Here is an 18,055-nt window from a genome sequence, read left to right on the forward strand (position 1 = left end):
TCCTTCTGCAACACTGACTACAAACTCTTGACACGTTTGCTTAATCATCGAATGATGGAAGTCGCTAAGCAACTGATCAACGAGAACCAAGCGGGCTTCGTACCTGGGCGGTTCATTGCCCAAAACGCTCTGCGGTGTCAGGTCATAATGGAAGATGCTGAACGAACCATGAACTTGGCCAAGAAGAACAATGTGATACACCAAATGCCCAAAGTAATTGACCTTAGTCTTGATCAGGAAAAAGCGTACGATCGAGTTAACCTCTCGTACCTTCAAACTGCACTCATTACTTACGGCTTCCCTGCTAATCTTGTCCGCTGCATCATCAACATGATGGGCCAAAATCTCTTGCGCATCAATGTGAATGGTTACTTTACCGAAGATGTTCCCAAGCTGCGAGGCTTAAAGCAAGGTGACCCCATTTCCTCTATTTTGTACAATTTGGCTATTGAACCCTTTCTGCGGTCTATTCTCAATGATCCATTATACCACGGCTATCAAATGCAGTATGCAACTGACTATCCCAACTATAATGCTAATGACCCTTTAGTTCATGTGTCAAAAATCCTATGTTACGCTGACGATGCTTTTGTATTTGTTCAAGACCTTCCTGATCTGGCAAGACTCGAGTACCACTTAGATGTCTATTGCAATGCAACCAATGCCAAGATTAACTACAACAAGGTCGAAGCTATCTCGCTCTCTGGTCAAAACACATGGTCATATTGGCAAGCACGACTCTCAGAAATGAATATCACAAAATTCACATCCAACAAGGATTCCAATCCAGTGATCTATCTCGGGTTTCCTCTGCTGCAATCGGTTCAACAACGTGAAGTATTTATCGGTGGTCTTGTCGACAATCTCCGGACAGCTACCAAAATCCACAGTGTAAGAAGTCTCTCCGTCGTTGGCAAAGCTACAGTGCTCAACAGTTTGATTTTGTCCAAATGCTGGTATGTACTACGAGTAACTCCGTTTGCTCAAAGTAATGTTCAAGCTATTCAGTCCATTTGCACCAAGTTTCTACGAAAAGGCATCTTTCCTGTTATCCCCTGGGCCACATGGACCAAGCCGAAGCCATTAGGTGGATTAGGTGTTCTGGATGTTGCTCTGCAACAATCAGCCCTATACTTTCGTTGGGTTCAACCGCTCCTCCATCCCTCTGACTCGCCCCACATCCTAGATCTCATGCTGGTCATGCTAGTGAATAAGCAAAATCAGAGTGCGCATGTGCAGGTTCCGTTGCTCTTTCCCCTCACACGAGCCACTGGTCTCACTAAACAACGCACCAACACGGTAACAATGATCTACAAATCAGTTGACCGCCTCAAACGCATCAATGAACCAGTTCACCTCAATATTGCTACCGTCTCAATCCTACCTGTCAAAGCCATTCTGCAGCCGTCTGCCACTGTCTCCAAAATGCCGATTAGGGCCACTCAGTTGCAAGTAAAGGATCTCTATCAACCCAATCCTGACCAACCTCTGCAACTAGAAGCACGAAAAGCACCAACCATCCCAGCTGACATTCGACGCGCTTGCAAGAAAATCCTGAAGCAAATCAACGAGAACAAAGTACATATCCAACCGTACTTTCACCTCATGCTACAACCCCCTCAGGATGGCACCAATCGCACAACCGACATCTCCTTTAAGCCGTTCATTGACTCCTATGACTTCAACAGCCAGCAAGGACTCACACGACAGATTTCAACCAGAACATTCCGCACAGCATGCATCGAGGCTCACACCTTCAGCATCGCCAGGTCCAACTGGAATTTCTTCTGGTCTCTGTCCCTGAACCTTGTCCACCGTAATGTCATCTATCGCTTCCTCACCCACACCATCCCGACCAAACGCCTGCTACACTACTTTGAGATAGCTGAGTCACCTCTCTGCCCGATCTGTGGTAACGAAGAAAATGTTGTACACTTGCTTTTCCTCTGTTCCAGTAAGGTATCCATCTGGAAAGCTATCATCTTTGAATTCCTGTGGCCAACCGTTTCGATTGGTGATGTTATCCAAGCCTGTTCCTCTCTTGACTTTGTAAACATCAAATATGTCTCCAAATCGTACACCACTGCTCACACGGTCGTACTGGTAACACTTGGCAACATTTGGCGAGCTCAAGTTCGTATGATCTTTCATTCGACTCCATTTATATGGATCGATGTGGTCCAGCAGATCAAGAACGAGCTTCTTCAACTAGATGCCCAAACTGAAATTCACAAACAATTGTAATTCTCTAATCACAATTGTCATCTATCATCTGTTCCTGTCATCTATCGCTTTATCCTAAATATAACTGAATCTCATATCAATTGCGCCCGCCTCTTGGTAGTGCCCTAGAGACCTACTTACACGGAGCAATCAATAAAAACAATTAAAAAAAAAAAAAAAAGTAAGACGGATAGTAAGACGGATGGCAAGACGGATAGTAAGACGGATAGTAAGACGGATGAAATAAGACGGTTGAAATAAGACGGATAGTAAGACGGATAGTAAGACGGATGAAATAAGACGGATAGTAAGACGGATAGTAAGACGGATGAAATAAGACGGATAGTAAGACGGATAGTAAGACGGATAGTAAGACGGATAGTAAGACGGATGAAATAAGACGGATAGTAAGACGGATAGTAAGACGGATGGTAAGACGGATAGTAAGACGGATAGTAAGACGGATGAAATAAGACGGTTAGTAAGACGGATAGTAAGACGGATGGTAAGACGGATAGTAAGACGGATAGTAAGACGGATGAAATAAGACGGTTAGTAAGACGGATAGTAAGACGGATGGCAAGACGGATGGTAAGACGGATGGCAAGACGGATGGTAAGACGGATAGTAAGACGGATGAAATAAGACGGATGGTAAGACGGATGAAATAAGAGGGATGGTAAGACGGATGAAATAAGACGGATAGTAAGACGGATGAAATAAGACGGATAGTAAGACGGATGAAATAAGACGGATAGTAAGACGGATAATAAGACGGATAGTAAGACGGATGAAATAAGACGGATAGTAAGACGGATAGTAAGACGGATGAAATAAGACGGTTGAAATAAGACGGATAGTAAGACGGATGGCAAGACGGATAGTAAGACGGATAGTAAGACGGATGAAATAAGACGGATAGTAAGACGGATGGTAAGACGGATGGTAAGACGGATGGCAAGACGGATGGTAAGACGGATAGTAAGACGGATGAAATAAGACGGATGGTAAGACGGATGAAATAAGACGGATGGTAAGACGGATGAAATAAGACGGATAGTAAGACGGATAGTAAGACGGATGAAATAAGACGGATAGTAAGACGGATAGTAAGACGGATAGTAAGACGGATGAAATAAGACGGATAGTAAGACGGATGAAATAAGACGGATGGTAAGACGGATGAAATAAGACGGATAGTAAGACGGATGAAATAAGACGGATGGTAAGACGGATGAAATAAGACGGATAGTAAGACGGATGGCAAGACGGATAGTAAGACGGATAGTAAGACGGATGAAATAAGACGGATAGTAAGACGGATGGTAAGACGGATAGTAAGACGGATGAAATAAGACGGATGGTAAGACGGATGAAATAAGACGGATGGTAAGACGGATGAAATAAGACGGATAGTAAGACGGATAGTAAGACGGATGAAATAAGACGGATAGTAAGACGGATAGTAAGACGGATGGTAAGACGGATAGTAAGACGGATAGTAAGACGGATAGTAAGACGGATGAAATAAGACGGATAGTAAGACGGATGGCAAGACGGATGGTAAGACGGATGGTAAGACGGATGAAATAAGACGGATAGTAAGACGGATAGTAAGACGGATGAAATAAGACGGATGAAATAAGACGGATGGTAAGACGGATAGTAAGACGGATGGCAAGACGGATAGTAAGACGGATGGCAAGACGGATGGTAAGACGGATAGTAAGAAGGATGGTAAGACTGAATGTTGAACACAATCTTGAAGATGCTGAAGAGGAACTTCTTCACAAGACTCAATTATTCTACTAATCAGAGTTTCTGTGTCTTTCAATGCATGCCGTTTAACGTTTGATTTAACAATAGCCCAAGGATCTTCAATAGGATTGAGCTCAGGCGAATAAGGGGAAGTTAAACCGGAACATAACCGCGTTTTGCGATTAATGGATCAATCAAAGCAGGAACATGTATAGGAGCGTTGTCCATAACAATATGATACCGTTGCATATCTGGAAATGTGTCCGTAATATCCATTGTGTCAACAATGAAGTACATATAGTGAGCACCAGTAGTTCCGTTAGGCACTGACACTTTATCACCCAGTGCCTTACGCTTAGTCGCTCCGACTACCTTTTGTATTGTTCATGAATAAAGGGACCACTATAATATGTAGGAAGAAGAAAAACTGACGTTTATTGATGTGGATGCTTGGATCTTTATACCATTGATATGGTGTTACACAACACTTTCTTCTCTCTACGTTGCCCGGTTCTCTCATGGACATATTTACTACGCCTGCGGAAGAGATAGCTCCCAATACTGTGAGATACAGCTCTCTCTGAGGGCATTTCTACGACAGTAGGCTTACCAACAGCTGACCAAGCTCTTCCACGGGTCATGTTTATGTCGAATCCTGACTCATCTAAAAACACACAGTTTTGAGGGTAAATCATCCCCTTCTCTAGCCACTCCTTCACCCAAACAGCCCGTTTTTCGATGACAGCAGGACTATTTCTTTTTATCGGATGTCTAGAGATTACTTTGATGGAGAGATTGCATTCATCTCTCATGAACTCGGCTATCCTTTTTTTTTTTTTTTTTTTTTTTTTTTTAATTTGAAGATCTGCGAAGCTTTGTGTCAGGCTGTTGACAGCATCTTCAATAGTTGCTCTTTTGTTCTCATAAAAAAAAAACTGGTCAAGTGATCTTTGTGTCTGTCGTCTAATTGACTCACAGGGCGAGAAGAAACGAGGTTCGCTAACTTGTGAGGCATATATTCGTCAGGATTTTGTAGATACTTCTGCTTCCATTTTCGTGCAGTATGCTGATTGACGTTGGCAGCCTCCGCAGCTTTCTTATGTTTCATGCCCTTTTGAAAAACGAAATAGAGATACAGTAGCCGATCCTTTTCTGTATATACATTGTACTCGTTTTCCCTTTCTTTTTTGGCTGCTGCTTCTTTCATGTCAACATCAGCCTCTTCGATTGAGTGCAATTCCGAATAAGTGTTGTTTTTGACAAGCTTTTTGAGATCAGTTAATTTTTTTGAGACGAAAGGAAGGGTCTTCGTCATACGCTGGTTGCGTTATTGCCCTTATCGTCAAATATACTTCATCTTCCATCTTCGCAATAAAAGGCTATGTTAGAATCCATATTCGTTAAAAAAACAACATAAAGAGTTGCGATAAGACAGTTAATACGATAAATTTATTAGGTGACCAATTGAGGCTAAAAAAAAAAAAAAAAAAAAAAAAAAAAAAAAAAAAAGTGGCCAATTGATGGTGGAAATACAGTACAAACACAAAGTTCCCAATAAGGTAATCCACGTATTATTAGAGTTGCTTAATAGCGGGTTTATGATTTAACCGAGGATGGAAGGTATAATCAGCGCAACCATAGGTGAGACGGATATGGAAGCTGTGCCTGAGACCCCTCGTATAATTGAATGTGCGTAACAATGCTGCGCTTGATTCCAGCATCTACCGCTTCAAAGAACAATTGAATGTCGTTTAGCATGGTCGAGATGTTGACAGGGTAAACATTGAACGGAGACTTACATGTAAATGTAAGTTTATTTTCCTTGGGAAACAAGCTGATTAATTGAAATGCATTTATGCCTTTGCACAAATATGGTCGTGATCACCTTTGTCAAAACTTGGCTCCAAATGGTAGTATACGCTCCACAGGCAACTCCGGTATAAATTGCTCACTGCACAATGGTAAGTTTCAGAGCCTTTGTTCATCTCCCTCTGAAAAAAAAAAAGCTTTTTTCACCTCTTTTTATTTATACAACACAATCATGTCTGCTGCCTCTTCTTCTTCGAGCGAACCACCACAACCACCACAGAGTCGATTTTCATTCCAACATTTCGACCAAGAATGTGATTTCGGTGTAGAAAATGCAAATGGCGAGAGAGTTAGAAAAAGAAAGAAGCCTGGAAGAAAGCCTAACCCACCTACGATTCAAGAGAGAAGAGCTCAAAACAGAGCTGCTCAGAAAGCATTTCGGGAGCGAGAACAGCAAAGAAGAGAAGAGAAAGAAAAGCAGTGGAGAGATTACAGCGAGGAAATCAAGAGCCTGAAGAAGCAATTAGCATCTGTTCAGTACGAAGCGAAATACTTGAAAGCATGTGTGCTTCATTTGACCTTGGCATGTCTCATTCATCGCGGATCGGTTCCCCACATTTGGACTGAATCTCGCATCATCCCCAGCAACAGCCATGGTGAATACAAAAAGCCAGTGTATGAGCCTTATGGACAACACATTGTGAATGAAGCCTATCAGACACCTGCACTTCTGGATATGATTCTCGAAAATCAATGTATTGTGGATTTTAACAAGGCTCTTTTCAATACATCGCAACTCAATGCCTTTGAAAATCAAAAGAAGAAGACAGACAACAACAACAGCACGGATGTCAGCTCAACATCGTATCAAAGTTACGTATCTCAAGACATCATTACTATCAACAAGAATTCCCAGGAACCTAAAAAGAGCTTCCCTAGAGCCAAAAAGCAGAAATTTAACCCAAACCGATCGCCATCGCCATTGGAACCACCAGCAGCAACGCCTCAAACATCACTGCCATCACCACCTACAAAACACGCAAGACGGGATAGATATTTTTCATCACCGACTTTTTCAGCAATGGATGAGCATGCAAGTTCATCACCTACCAATAGTACAGCGAACGAGGAAAGCAACAGCATTTCCTCACAAAGCAATCAAGTATTGGCGGTCAATCGTAAGCCTGTGGTAGGCGTATTGCTTGAACCACCTGTGCTTAGAACTTCTGAGGATATCATCAATATGCCAACATTGCAAGCTCTACACATTTTGCGACTTCAATTGAAACTTGGCAGTATTCTTGGCAGTATGACACCAGCTGCTTTATTACCGAGTAAGTTAATTCATGTGTGTGTGTGTGTGTGTGTGTGTGTGTGTGTGTGTGTGCACAAAAATCGAAGCGGCACTCATTCTGTAAAATCTATACAGCTGCATTACAAAGAGTGATTCCTCATGATATTCGCATCGACTATGTGCCAGGAGCCTCCATCAGAGACCGAATGATTATATTCCAGGACTACTACAATATGGACGATTGCTTTCAATTTCTAACACAAAATACTGTATTTATGGGCGGCGATGTGCGAGATACCAGAAATTGGGTGATTGATCCAGAATACTCGCTGAAATTTTGGTTTTTATCTCATCAATTGGTGGATCAAAGCTATAATGAGTGCCTTGACATTACTACAAGCGGTATACTGCATGAGGAATTGTGCAAGGACGATGATTCTTCAAGCGAAGCGGAAGACATGGAGGCGATCATCACCTCATCAACCACAATGGATCCTACAGCCAGGGAAACTTATCAACAAACCGCAAATATACCTATAATGAGTAATGGCAACAACGCAATTGATCCCAAGCAGCATCAAAATGTGTATTTTCGAGAAATGTAATATCTTTCACCATTATGAATAAAAAAAAAAAAAAAGCAGGTTCAATCAGAATACTTGGGTAGTACTATGTAGTCAAATGTCGATGGCTACGTAGACTCCTACTACATTTGCTCTTACACATGAAGAAAAATTCATCCAGCATATGTTGAGCATGCACTCCGTTGGGAGAGAGATGTTCAATCTATACCAGAGGCCATTATGCTACATAGCAGTACTCCCGACCTGAGTGAATCATGACGGCTTTTGCACTTATATTGTACACATCTCTTTCAGAACTGACCACAGATTTTATATACTCTTTTGCCATTTTGCAACCTAACAACCACCACCATCATCAACACACAAAAGCCAACATGAAGCGAACGGTATCACGAAGAGAGGCTGACAAAAGACGCAGCAGAGAAGACGAAGCCGTTGATACACCACATCTAGCCAAACCAGAGAACCAAGTCGTCCAGAACCCTGCGCCTTCTGAAAGGCTTGCCTTGATTGACAAACTTCAAGAAGAAGTGGACGAAACAACCAGAATTAGTGAACTCAGTGAAAAGCTGTCAGCGTATCTACGACATTTGGCAAAGTCGATTGAAACGGCATCAGAGAGTGCAGAAGCAGCTGAACATACAATGCAAAATTGGGAGAGAACATTCTCCATCATGGGAGAGATGAACAAGGGCCGAGAAAAAGAAAGCCAAACATGGGTCAGACTCAAGGATACGGATAACGGACGGTAATCAAGATGACATGATATACCAACGCTTGTGGATGTTGATCATCTCCCACTACACATATTCACTTTAAAAATCAAGGTGCGCGACATGATGCGTATGCTGGACCGGTGAACACACTAAATTATATATAATGTATCTAACACCATGTAAATAAAAATAAAAAATAGAAGTGCATTTTGCTCGTTATCATTGAGCGAGATCCAAGTGATGTGATGAAAGGGCCATAGATGCCATACCATAAGCTAATGTAAGCAAATGGATGGCATCGCACACACACACAACTACAAAAAGGGCTTTTGAAACTCAAAATTTTCATGTTTTTCTTTTTCGTTTCTTTTCCTTTACCATCATTTGAAAGAAGAGAAACATGAGTGAACGTAGCTCGTCGTCTGCTTTGAGGTCGCCTTCACCTCGTTCACCAAGACGCGGAAGATCCTATTCACCACGTTCAACTAGAAGTTCAAGCTCTCGTTCCTATTCCCGCTCACGCTCTCGCTCCAGATCTTATTCACGTCGTCGTAGGTCTCGTTCTCGTTCTCGCTCTCCATACGGCAGGAGCACAAGCAGGAGTTACCACCATTACTATTCGAGATCGCCACCACCGCATCATCACTCCCACCATCATAGACGCTCTCCACCACCGCCCCCCCGTGGCGGTAGATACAGGTCAAGATCTCCTCCACCTCCCCCTTTGAGACGCAGACCTGTCAACAAAGACTGCAGAGTGTATGTCAGTAACTTGCCATTCGAAGTGACCTGGCATCAATTGAAGGACTTTATGAGAGAAGGTAATGTCTCTGTCATCGGATGGAATGCCACTGGGTCTAAATCCATTCTCTTTATAGCGGGCCAAGTAGCGCATGTTGATGTTTTGAAAATGGCAAATGGCAGATCGAAAGGCTGTGGGTAAGTGGAGCTGTGGCGAGTAGATGATTCAGGCCCTGATATGTTGTACAACAGCGTAGTGGAATATCGGTATCCTGAAGATGCAAAACGAGCAATTCACACAATGAACAAGGCAGAATTTATGGGCAGACCTGTGTTTGTGAGAGAGGTATGGCGGCTAGTTTTTTATTTCATGCCAAGTGTAATGACAGATGCTTGTTTTTTTTTTTTTTTTTTTTTTTTTTTTTTTTTTTTTTTTTTTTTGCATGATTAGGATCGTGAATATGAACATTCAGGGCCACCTAAAGACCCCCGCGAAGCACCTGATGATTGTAGACTCCATGTCAGCAATGTGAGTGTTGTTGTTGGTATTGACGTGATAATTCATGCAAATTACTAACATGGTTTTGTCATTTAGTTGCCTTTAAACGCAAGCTGGCAGGATATGAAGGATTTGTTTAGAAAGGCAGGCCGAGTGTTACATACGGATATTCATACGGATCCAGGCTCTCGAAGACCCAATGGTCATGGCACCGTTATTTTTGATGATGCAAGATTTGCTCGTATTGCAATTGGTATGTGTCTTGATGAGCAGAGTGAAGGTGTAAGCTTATTGTAGTATATGTAGAAATCTTGAATGGATACGAATGGCAGGGTCACAGATTGGAAGTGAGGGAAGGCAGATATGAAGATAGACTTGCTTCCACGACAACAAGCAATCCTAGACCTCTACCTCAAGCCAGTAGTAGTAGTAGTAGTAGTAGTAGTAGTAGACCACCACCTCCCATTACACGACAAGTGAATTTGGAACCAATGAGTAGCAGAGAACCATTATACAGAGCACCACCACCACCACCACTGCCCATGGTAGATGGCGGTCTTCACTACAATCAGGATCCCTCCACGCCTTCCACTACAATGACATCTACTATCTCACCACCACCACCACCTCCTCCTCCTATATCTGCCATGTCACTACAACACCACCCACAATTACCACCTCCACCGCAGCCCCTCGTAGACACAATTCCACCACCATACCAAAATGCGTATAGATATGGAGATGCAGCAACAACTACAACTGCAGCAGTAATAGCGCCACCACCACCTCCACCACCACCCATGTATTCTTCCATGAGTCTAGTGGGCGGCCCTGCTGCTCATTTACCAACGCATGGCCATAACCAAATTTTCGTAAATAACGTAAGTAGATATTGATGTGATTGTACGGTGTCGTTGCAATGTATTGATTTTCTCTCAGTTGCCGTTCTCCACCACCTGGCAGGATTTGATAGATTTGTTTAGACATGTAGGACCCGTGATTCGATCCGAAATTGTGGCAGTAAACGGACATCCCAAAGGGTCAGGTTTTGTTCGATTTGACGATGCGGTGACATGCGAGAAAGCGATAGGTAAAGTAATTGAACATCCCCTCAGACTTGGCTATGTGTATATTGATCCTCACTATGACAGAGAAATTTCATGGCTACATGTACGGTGGACGTCATTTGGATATTCGACTCGACAAATACTCAACTACCATCTAAAAAAAATCATCAAAAAATAAATGCGATCCAGTGTTTCGTGTAGAGATTGTGTTTATTGAATGCGTAGAATGGCAGTGATATGATCTATAGAGATGAGAGCGAGGAATATTATACATCGGTTGGCAGAGGAATGGGTTCATGGATCTAGTAGTGGCGACATGTCAGCTAACCCATCAGACGGCAGTTTTCAGCCTACTTACAGCCTTTGATATGTCTATCCATTTGTCGAGGGCACTGATGCGTGGATCTTGGGCATTCGGTGCTGTATCCTTCTTCCACAGTATGAACTCTTGAATGGATTTATCCGTCCTTGTCCAAGAAGGCATCTTTTCTTGCGCTTCTTCGTCATCTGTCTCTTCCATCTCTTCATCCTCCTCATCTTGGTATCTGTCAGAGGACATCTTTTCATAGACTAGGCCTATAGAGATCTATCAGCAACTGTGATCCCATCAGCAGAAAGACACGCCTTACATTGTGTCTTGTCATTCAAAGCAACTGAACGGCCCACTAACTTTCTGCCCATCATGATGGTTTCGTACTGCTCATCTGCTTCATTCTTTTCGTACTTAAAGTACTGCTTGGTGTTGATGGTTCCTTCTTTATCCACAGAAAAGGGGAGCAAATGTGCCTTGATGTCAGCCATTTTTACTATACAAATCAGATAAAACACGTATGGCGCGGGTAGTTGGTGTTCTTTTTTCGATGAAAACCTGGATTCCAATGTGACGGTAGAACACAGTTTTTGGGACAAACAGGATGCGGACTTGATGGTAATGGAGAGTCTATTTTGCGGAAATCCATCCCGGGACGCTTGAACCTCACACAAAAAGGAAGCAAATTCCAATATTAAAAAAAAAAAAAAAAAGTGAGACTCTCAACCCCAAACTCCCTTTTTGTTCATGTATTTGAACCAACTTATTCTTTTCTTATTCCAACCAAGAAACACCACAGCAAACCGATCATATTGAATGCAATGGAAGAAGGTACATACAATGCTTCACCGTCTAGCACACATACGCATACATATTGACACAATTCATGCATCGCTGTAGAGGAAATATGCAGAGTGTGTCGAGGTGAAGGCACAGTGGAAGAACCCTTATACTACCCGTGCAAATGCTCGGGCAGCATTCGCTTTGTTCACCAGGAATGGTATGTATCACACTGTATAGTCATGGACATGCTCATCTCATTCACACGTTCATGCAGTTTAATGGATTGGCTATCACACAGCAAGAAAAAGTAAGGCACCCTTTTATATCACAGTCTAGCCAGCAGCACTCATATCAATGTATCGCCTAGATATTGCGAGCTATGCAACTACTACTACAAGTTCACACCCATTTACAAGAACGACATGCCAGCATCTATACCCAAGAGAATCTTTATAGGCCATTTTAAGAGCATGCTGTGTGTGGTGACCAAATGGACGCTGCGCGCATCTCTGGTTGCCTTTATCTGGCTGGGTGTAGTGCCATATTTCGCAGTGTGGATCTGGAGGTTCTACTTTTGGAATACTGATGCTACCAGCTATTTGTTTAGCAAGTTGTTTTCTCCATCAATACTGCAAAATACCACCTTGTCGACCAGCAGCCACCAGAGTCGAGAGCAGGAGAATGTATGGAAAAACGTCATGTTGGATTGCTTGCAGGGATGGCTGATTTCGACTGTGGTTACCACTGTATTCATCGCTGGATTTCTCTTGAGAGAATGGGTGCTTCAAAACGTGCCTACAGAACTACATGAAATGGACGAGGAGGAAGAACAAGCAGAAGAAGAGGCAGTGGTGGAACCGATAGATAGACCAGAATTACCAGAAGCAGCAGTTGTTCCAGAAGAAGTGCTACTACAACAACAGGAACATGTGCCGAGAGTACGCAGAGGCAGAATCAACAATGCGAGGCGGCCACCCTTGGTTCAAGAGCCTTCCGACTATGAGAATTTGGAAGCCATGTGGTTGATGGATGAAGCTCAAGCATCACCGCCATTACACAGGCGAGGAAACAGAGCAGGAAGAGATCCATTTGATTTAGACCAAGATTCGGAACAAGACGACGACGGTGGTGAAGACGATGATGGCTATTTTGATGAATCAGAGGAAGATGAGCCAGTGCATCCTGAAAGAGTGCGTGAAATATTGGATACCATCCAAAGACATCAGCAACAACAACAGCAACAAGAGCAACAGCAACAACAACAGCAACAAGAGCAAGCCAATATACCCAACGATCAAGTAGTAATGGATGCAGTGGACGTTCATGTGGCTCCTGTAGATGGCAATGTACATCAAAATCAAGCAAATGGAGTAGCTGGAGGACCTGAAGATATAGACGGTCTTTTGGAGATCATTGGCATGAAGGGAAGCATTTACATGCTGTTTCAAAACTCTGGGCTCATGACACTGTTGATGAGTCTCTGTCTGGGTGCCGGTGTATGGGTTCCTTACACCATGGGGGTAGTTTTTATCACAGTAAGTGCATTCTGTACTACTTGGTAGATTCATGGCTAACTCATCATTTAGATACGTCCCTGGGAAGGTGTGCTCTTACTGACTGATCTCGTGCGTAGCCTGTCAGATCCCATTTTGGATGGCATGTATGATCTCTGGCTGGACTTTTACACTCAGTTGGGCCCTGTAGCGCAATGGATACCATCATGGACACCTACTGTGATCAAGTCTATTATGCTCACTGCTATACAAATTGGACAAACACTGATCACCTTCTTTTCAACCGGCATGTCGCATACAAATGTTCCTATTGCGTCCAACGACAACATGTTACTAATGGATCCAGCAACCGTGCAGTCGTACAGTGTGTCATTATGGTATGATATCATCTCTTTCTGGAACTACATCAAGCCCTTGTATCAATCCTCGTTTGCCTACTTTGTCCAGATGCCCACAGGTGATACAGCCATGGATCGAGCAGGCTGTATCGCTACTGGCTACATTGTCCTTGTTGTCATTGGCTCCATGTACCTGTCCAAAACTCGTAGCATGTATGCCCGCATTGGCCGTACAGCAAGCCGTCAAATCATTCGTCAGCTTGGTATCCTGCTCAAGGTAGCCTTTTTTGTTTTTATGGAGCTTACGGTGTTTCCTCTGGGATGCGGTCTCTTGCTGGATTGTGTAGCACTTTCGTTATTCTACAAGATTGGCGGAGGAGGAGGAGCTGCTGGCCATCTGTTGGCTATCCACAAACGTATGACATTTCTCAAGGAAAACGTAGCAAGCTCCATCTTTATGCACTGGGTGATAGGCACAGGGTTCATGTTCCTGTTCACTACCATGGTTACATTTTGCCGTGACATTGTAAGACCTGGCGTTATTTGGTTCATTCGAGACCCCAATGACCCTCAGTTCAGCCCTATCAAAGAGTTGGTGAAACGGCCAGTGTTTGCACAGTTACAAAAGATATGCCTAAGTGCTCTCATCTATGGCTTTGTCATCGAATTCGGTGTAGGTGGCCTGGTCGCTGCGATCGGTGCCATATTTGACGGTATCTTACCACTGAAATGGAGTTATACGTAAGTTACATTCTGTGGACTCTACTTTCTTCTTTACTCATTCAATATGGCATTACAGACAACCTCTGACTACCATTCCAATTGACTTGCTTGTCGTCATGCTGGTGGTGCCTGCCATGGTTGACTATTTCGACCCAAAACAAGCACTGGAGAAAACAATGACTCGATTGACTACATGGCTGTGCCACCAGCTCCGTCTGACATCTTTTCTATTGGGTGGAAGGCCAATTAACGAGGAGGGTTACATTTATTACAAAACCTGGAGGGCCTGGATTCAACGCCCCGAGTTGAAGATTGCTACGCTCTACCATCAAGATGCTGCTGATGACAGTAACAACGACAACAACGATGATGCTGATTTGACCACATTCATCAGAAATGGAATACTTGTCCGTGCGCCGAAACATGATGGTGCCCGATACGTCCCTGGACGTCGCATGCTGGTTCCCGTTGACCCGATCACATTAGAAGCGCTAGATCCAACTGAAAGAAGTTTAGGCCATCCTGCAGTCGCTGCAGTAGGAACAGATTCCGATCAACAACAACAACCCCAAGATGAAGAAGAGCATACAACCATTGTGTATTTACCACCTCAATTCAAGTTACGCATGGCCATCTTCATGTCTGTCATGTGGATCTCATGGAGCGCACTTTTGTGCTATGTGTTTGTGGGCCCAATTGCTGTTGGTAGATGGCTGTTTGAATATGTGGGTATTGTCGCTGAACCTGGAAAGAAGATTCATGATATTTACGCTTACTTTATCGGTGGATCTGCTATGATCTTGGTCGGAGTCTTGGTCAAAAGGGTCAAATCGAGCGTTTCAAATTTCTCGACATTTGACATGAGCCATGTCCTCAAAATGATCAGTTGGGTAGGTATAGTCAATCGGAAGCACACATTGTTATTAAACCATCCCATTAGGTATTTAATTTTACAGTAATTAGTATTTCATTTGGCTTGATCATCCCTCTCATTTTGGGTCTCATGCTGCAATTCTACTTGATTATACCATGTCAGCATTGGGGTTCCAGGGCGCCAGTCATCGATGTGTTTTCTATTTATACAAACGGCCTCGTCTGTTTGACACTAGCACACGGCATCGTATCTGTATTACCGAATCAAACACTTACACAATCGCTCAACAGGGTAAGAATTGACTTTTTGAAAAAGCAAATAGACATCCATTTTTTTTAAAAAAAAAAAAAATTCTTCCATTAGCTCAAGGCAAATGGCATCCGTCGCTTTGACTTGAGTAGGGAAATGAAGGATGTCATTGGCCCCATAGTGCTCAATGGCTTGAAAGCGATTTTGCTTCCATTTTCCATTGCCCTGGTTCAAAACTGTCTTGGTAAGTAAATGACATGGCATTTTAGAAAAAAAAAAAAAAAAAAAATGACAAACCATCTTGTCTCTCTTTCATTAGATCATGATATGACAAACCAAGTTAGATTTCTTCAAATGATATATCCAACTGTACTTATTGGCTTGGTTTTGTATTACTTTAGTAACGCATTTACCAAGTTCGGACAACGATGGAGTCAATCGGTTCGGGAAGACCATTACTTGGTTGGCAGAGTGCTACACAATAATGAGGATCCTGCAGCTTCTACTACCACACCAGGTCCTTCTTGATTGCAATCATTTGCATCTCCTTCTTTTGTACATATTAAAATTGATTTGTTTTTGTAATTGCAATAAATTTGAGACTTGGCCTCATGGATAGCAAAGAGATGTCTTTGCTTTCCATTGGGTATTATCTTGACATGTTTGACAAAAAGAGGCTCTGTTTTTCTAATTGAAGTTTTCCCAAGTCAAGCTCGACTGTTATTCTAACATGCTGTAATTTCCAAAAGTTTGTCTTTGTAGCGAAATTGAAAGAACTGAGTTGAAGAATATCCAATAATGCATGAGGTCCCATCAAATTTCTTCTTTATATAGTACGACATTGGGTCATCGCAATATACGTAAATGGGGGGTCCTGTATAAATGCTCTGTTTCATACTCCTCAAAGATGTGGACCTCAATGTTTCACCATAATCATGTCCCCCTCTTGCCAGTTACTGTACCTTGCACACAATCATGATAGGAGTTCAATGTTGACACCCATCGATAAAGAACGAGACCATCTACCACGCGAGCGGGAATAAGGTTTTGATTTTCTTATAAAAGGAAGACATCTTTGATCTGCAATTTGATTTTTCCTCATTCAATTCATTGCATTCCTCTTTATATACACACATCAAACATGTCTTCTACTACTACTTCCACCCGCATTGTTCTCTTCCTTGCTGTTGCATTGATTGCCTGCATGTGTTTAGTTTCTGCTGCTCCTGTTACCAGAGATCTTGAATTGCAAGCTGGTGCTTCTCGTCGTATCAACATCTTCAAGAAGCATGATGATGAAGAAGATCAACAGGTTGATGAAGAATCCACTACTACTACTACTACTACTACTACCACTACCACTTCCACCAAGACCAAGCAACCCAAGACCAAGACTTCCACCACCACTACCGCCACTGCTACTGCTACTATCAAGAAGAGCAAGTCATCCTCCTCTTCCTCTGGTGATTACTCTGGTGATGCCACTTACTACAACACTGGTCTCGGATCTTGTGGTTGGGAAAGCGCCGAATCTGAAATGATTGTTGCTCTTAACCATGGTCAAATGGAAAATGGTGCCAACTCCAACAAGAACCCCAACTGTGGTCGTCATATCACTGCTACTGGTCCCAAGGGTTCTGTCACTGTCAAGGTTGTTGATACATGTCCTGGCTGTGCCAATGGTGATTTGGATTTGAGTCCTGCTGCTTTTGCCAAGATTGCTGATATGGATGCTGGCCGTGTTCCCGTTACCTGGTCTTGGGCTTAATTGACCTCAATTCGTTGTATATTCACGCCTATTCTCTCTTTTCTCTGGTAGACTAGAAGAGATTTAATTGTCTCAGCTTGATGTTGTGATAATTTCATCAATTCAATTCAATTATACATAGTTTTCTCTATTCGACATTTGATCTCTTTTTGATAAAGAGTGGACTGGTTCCAATATCTCTATAATAAAAAACAGACTTTGCCATATCTTTTGAAAAGATACAAACTATACTTTTGATCATTGACCGATTTTGGCTTTCATTTGATTTATTTTTGTATTGTGCCTTGATTGTTGTCCATCTCCGTTCAAATCGGTGCTGTCTCATAGCGCAGAAATTCAGGGGCCCGAATGAGTGGCCTTCTTTGCCCAAATCACCGTTCCCAGTTAATTAGTACGCGCGCGCGCGCGGATATGACCTATTTTAAGGTAGTTTTATTATATAATGGTTTACAGTGCATGCTGGCGATAGCTTGATTTATACTCTGCCAATCTCTCATGTCTCAACATTGAAGGTTTCATGATGATCTGGCCCCCACTTTTTCTTACCAGATGTTGATGGTAGTAAAGATCTACATTTACGTCATGCTCATGTATCAAGTATCCAATGCTCAAATGGAGCCTCAGTAAGAACCGCACAGCGCAATGTAACAGACTCAATTAAAAGGATGGCATGCGTTCATGTTGAATTGCTTGTGATGAATGAATAAAGATGAGATAATCACCCTATCAAATGGAATAATCTAGTGAGACTTCATCTTGACAAGCATCAGAACGAGTCTCCCTAGAATTATCATGTGTATTTTCA

General features: G+C 42.7%; 8 protein-coding genes across 8 annotated transcripts; 6 read left to right on the top strand and 2 right to left on the bottom strand.

Moving 5' to 3' along the window:
• Positions 1 to 51: 51 nt before the first annotated feature.
• On the top strand, positions 52 to 2,244 carry DRE2_1 (electron carrier; the record flags this gene model as incomplete). The annotated part of the gene is made up of 1 exon (XM_064824910.1): positions 52 to 2,244. The coding sequence occupies one exon, from the start codon at positions 52 to 54 to the stop codon at positions 2,242 to 2,244; it is 2,193 nt and encodes a 730-aa protein (XP_064680287.1).
• A 116-nt stretch (positions 2,245 to 2,360) lies between these two features.
• ECM31 (cell wall biogenesis and architecture protein) lies at positions 2,361 to 4,622 on the bottom strand (the record flags this gene model as incomplete). The annotated part of the gene is made up of 3 exons (XM_064824911.1): positions 2,361 to 3,966; positions 4,446 to 4,518; positions 4,592 to 4,622. 3 exons carry the CDS (start codon positions 4,620 to 4,622, stop codon positions 2,361 to 2,363), a joined length of 1,710 nt encoding a protein of 569 aa, XP_064680288.1.
• Positions 4,623 to 6,022: 1,400 nt separating this feature from the next.
• On the top strand, positions 6,023 to 7,689 carry ATC70_005627 (uncharacterized protein; the record flags this gene model as incomplete). The annotated part of the gene is made up of 2 exons (XM_064824912.1): positions 6,023 to 7,124; positions 7,220 to 7,689. The coding sequence occupies 2 exons, from the start codon at positions 6,023 to 6,025 to the stop codon at positions 7,687 to 7,689; spliced, it is 1,572 nt and encodes a 523-aa protein (XP_064680289.1).
• A 353-nt stretch (positions 7,690 to 8,042) lies between these two features.
• On the top strand, positions 8,043 to 8,420 carry ATC70_005628 (uncharacterized protein; the record flags this gene model as incomplete). Its single annotated transcript, XM_064824913.1, has 1 exon — positions 8,043 to 8,420. The coding sequence occupies one exon, from the start codon at positions 8,043 to 8,045 to the stop codon at positions 8,418 to 8,420; it is 378 nt and encodes a 125-aa protein (XP_064680290.1).
• Positions 8,421 to 8,784: 364 nt separating this feature from the next.
• SENP5 (protein desumoylation) lies at positions 8,785 to 10,849 on the top strand (the record flags this gene model as incomplete). The annotated part of the gene is made up of 8 exons (XM_064824914.1): positions 8,785 to 9,205; positions 9,263 to 9,323; positions 9,378 to 9,471; positions 9,577 to 9,654; positions 9,721 to 9,877; positions 9,931 to 10,505; positions 10,564 to 10,714; positions 10,776 to 10,849. The coding sequence occupies 8 exons, from the start codon at positions 8,785 to 8,787 to the stop codon at positions 10,847 to 10,849; spliced, it is 1,611 nt and encodes a 536-aa protein (XP_064680291.1).
• A 108-nt stretch (positions 10,850 to 10,957) lies between these two features.
• On the bottom strand, positions 10,958 to 11,492 carry ATC70_005630 (uncharacterized protein; the record flags this gene model as incomplete). Its single annotated transcript, XM_064824915.1, has 3 exons — positions 10,958 to 10,993; positions 11,050 to 11,267; positions 11,321 to 11,492. The coding sequence occupies 3 exons, from the start codon at positions 11,490 to 11,492 to the stop codon at positions 10,958 to 10,960; spliced, it is 426 nt and encodes a 141-aa protein (XP_064680292.1).
• A 330-nt stretch (positions 11,493 to 11,822) lies between these two features.
• On the top strand, positions 11,823 to 16,010 carry ATC70_005631 (uncharacterized protein; the record flags this gene model as incomplete). The annotated part of the gene is made up of 9 exons (XM_064824916.1): positions 11,823 to 11,832; positions 11,902 to 12,001; positions 12,059 to 12,091; positions 12,152 to 13,319; positions 13,371 to 14,377; positions 14,436 to 15,249; positions 15,300 to 15,524; positions 15,597 to 15,726; positions 15,802 to 16,010. The coding sequence occupies 9 exons, from the start codon at positions 11,823 to 11,825 to the stop codon at positions 16,008 to 16,010; spliced, it is 3,696 nt and encodes a 1,231-aa protein (XP_064680293.1).
• A 613-nt stretch (positions 16,011 to 16,623) lies between these two features.
• On the top strand, positions 16,624 to 17,250 carry ATC70_005632 (uncharacterized protein; the record flags this gene model as incomplete). The annotated part of the gene is made up of 1 exon (XM_064824917.1): positions 16,624 to 17,250. One exon carries the CDS (start codon positions 16,624 to 16,626, stop codon positions 17,248 to 17,250), a length of 627 nt encoding a protein of 208 aa, XP_064680294.1.
• Between the last annotated feature and the right edge of the window lie 805 nt (positions 17,251 to 18,055).

The sequence above is a fragment of the Mucor velutinosus genome (assembly GCF_035048745.1).
Source record: "Mucor velutinosus strain NIH1002 chromosome Unknown tig00001544, whole genome shotgun sequence".
Taxonomy (NCBI): domain Eukaryota; kingdom Fungi; phylum Mucoromycota; class Mucoromycetes; order Mucorales; family Mucoraceae; genus Mucor; species Mucor velutinosus.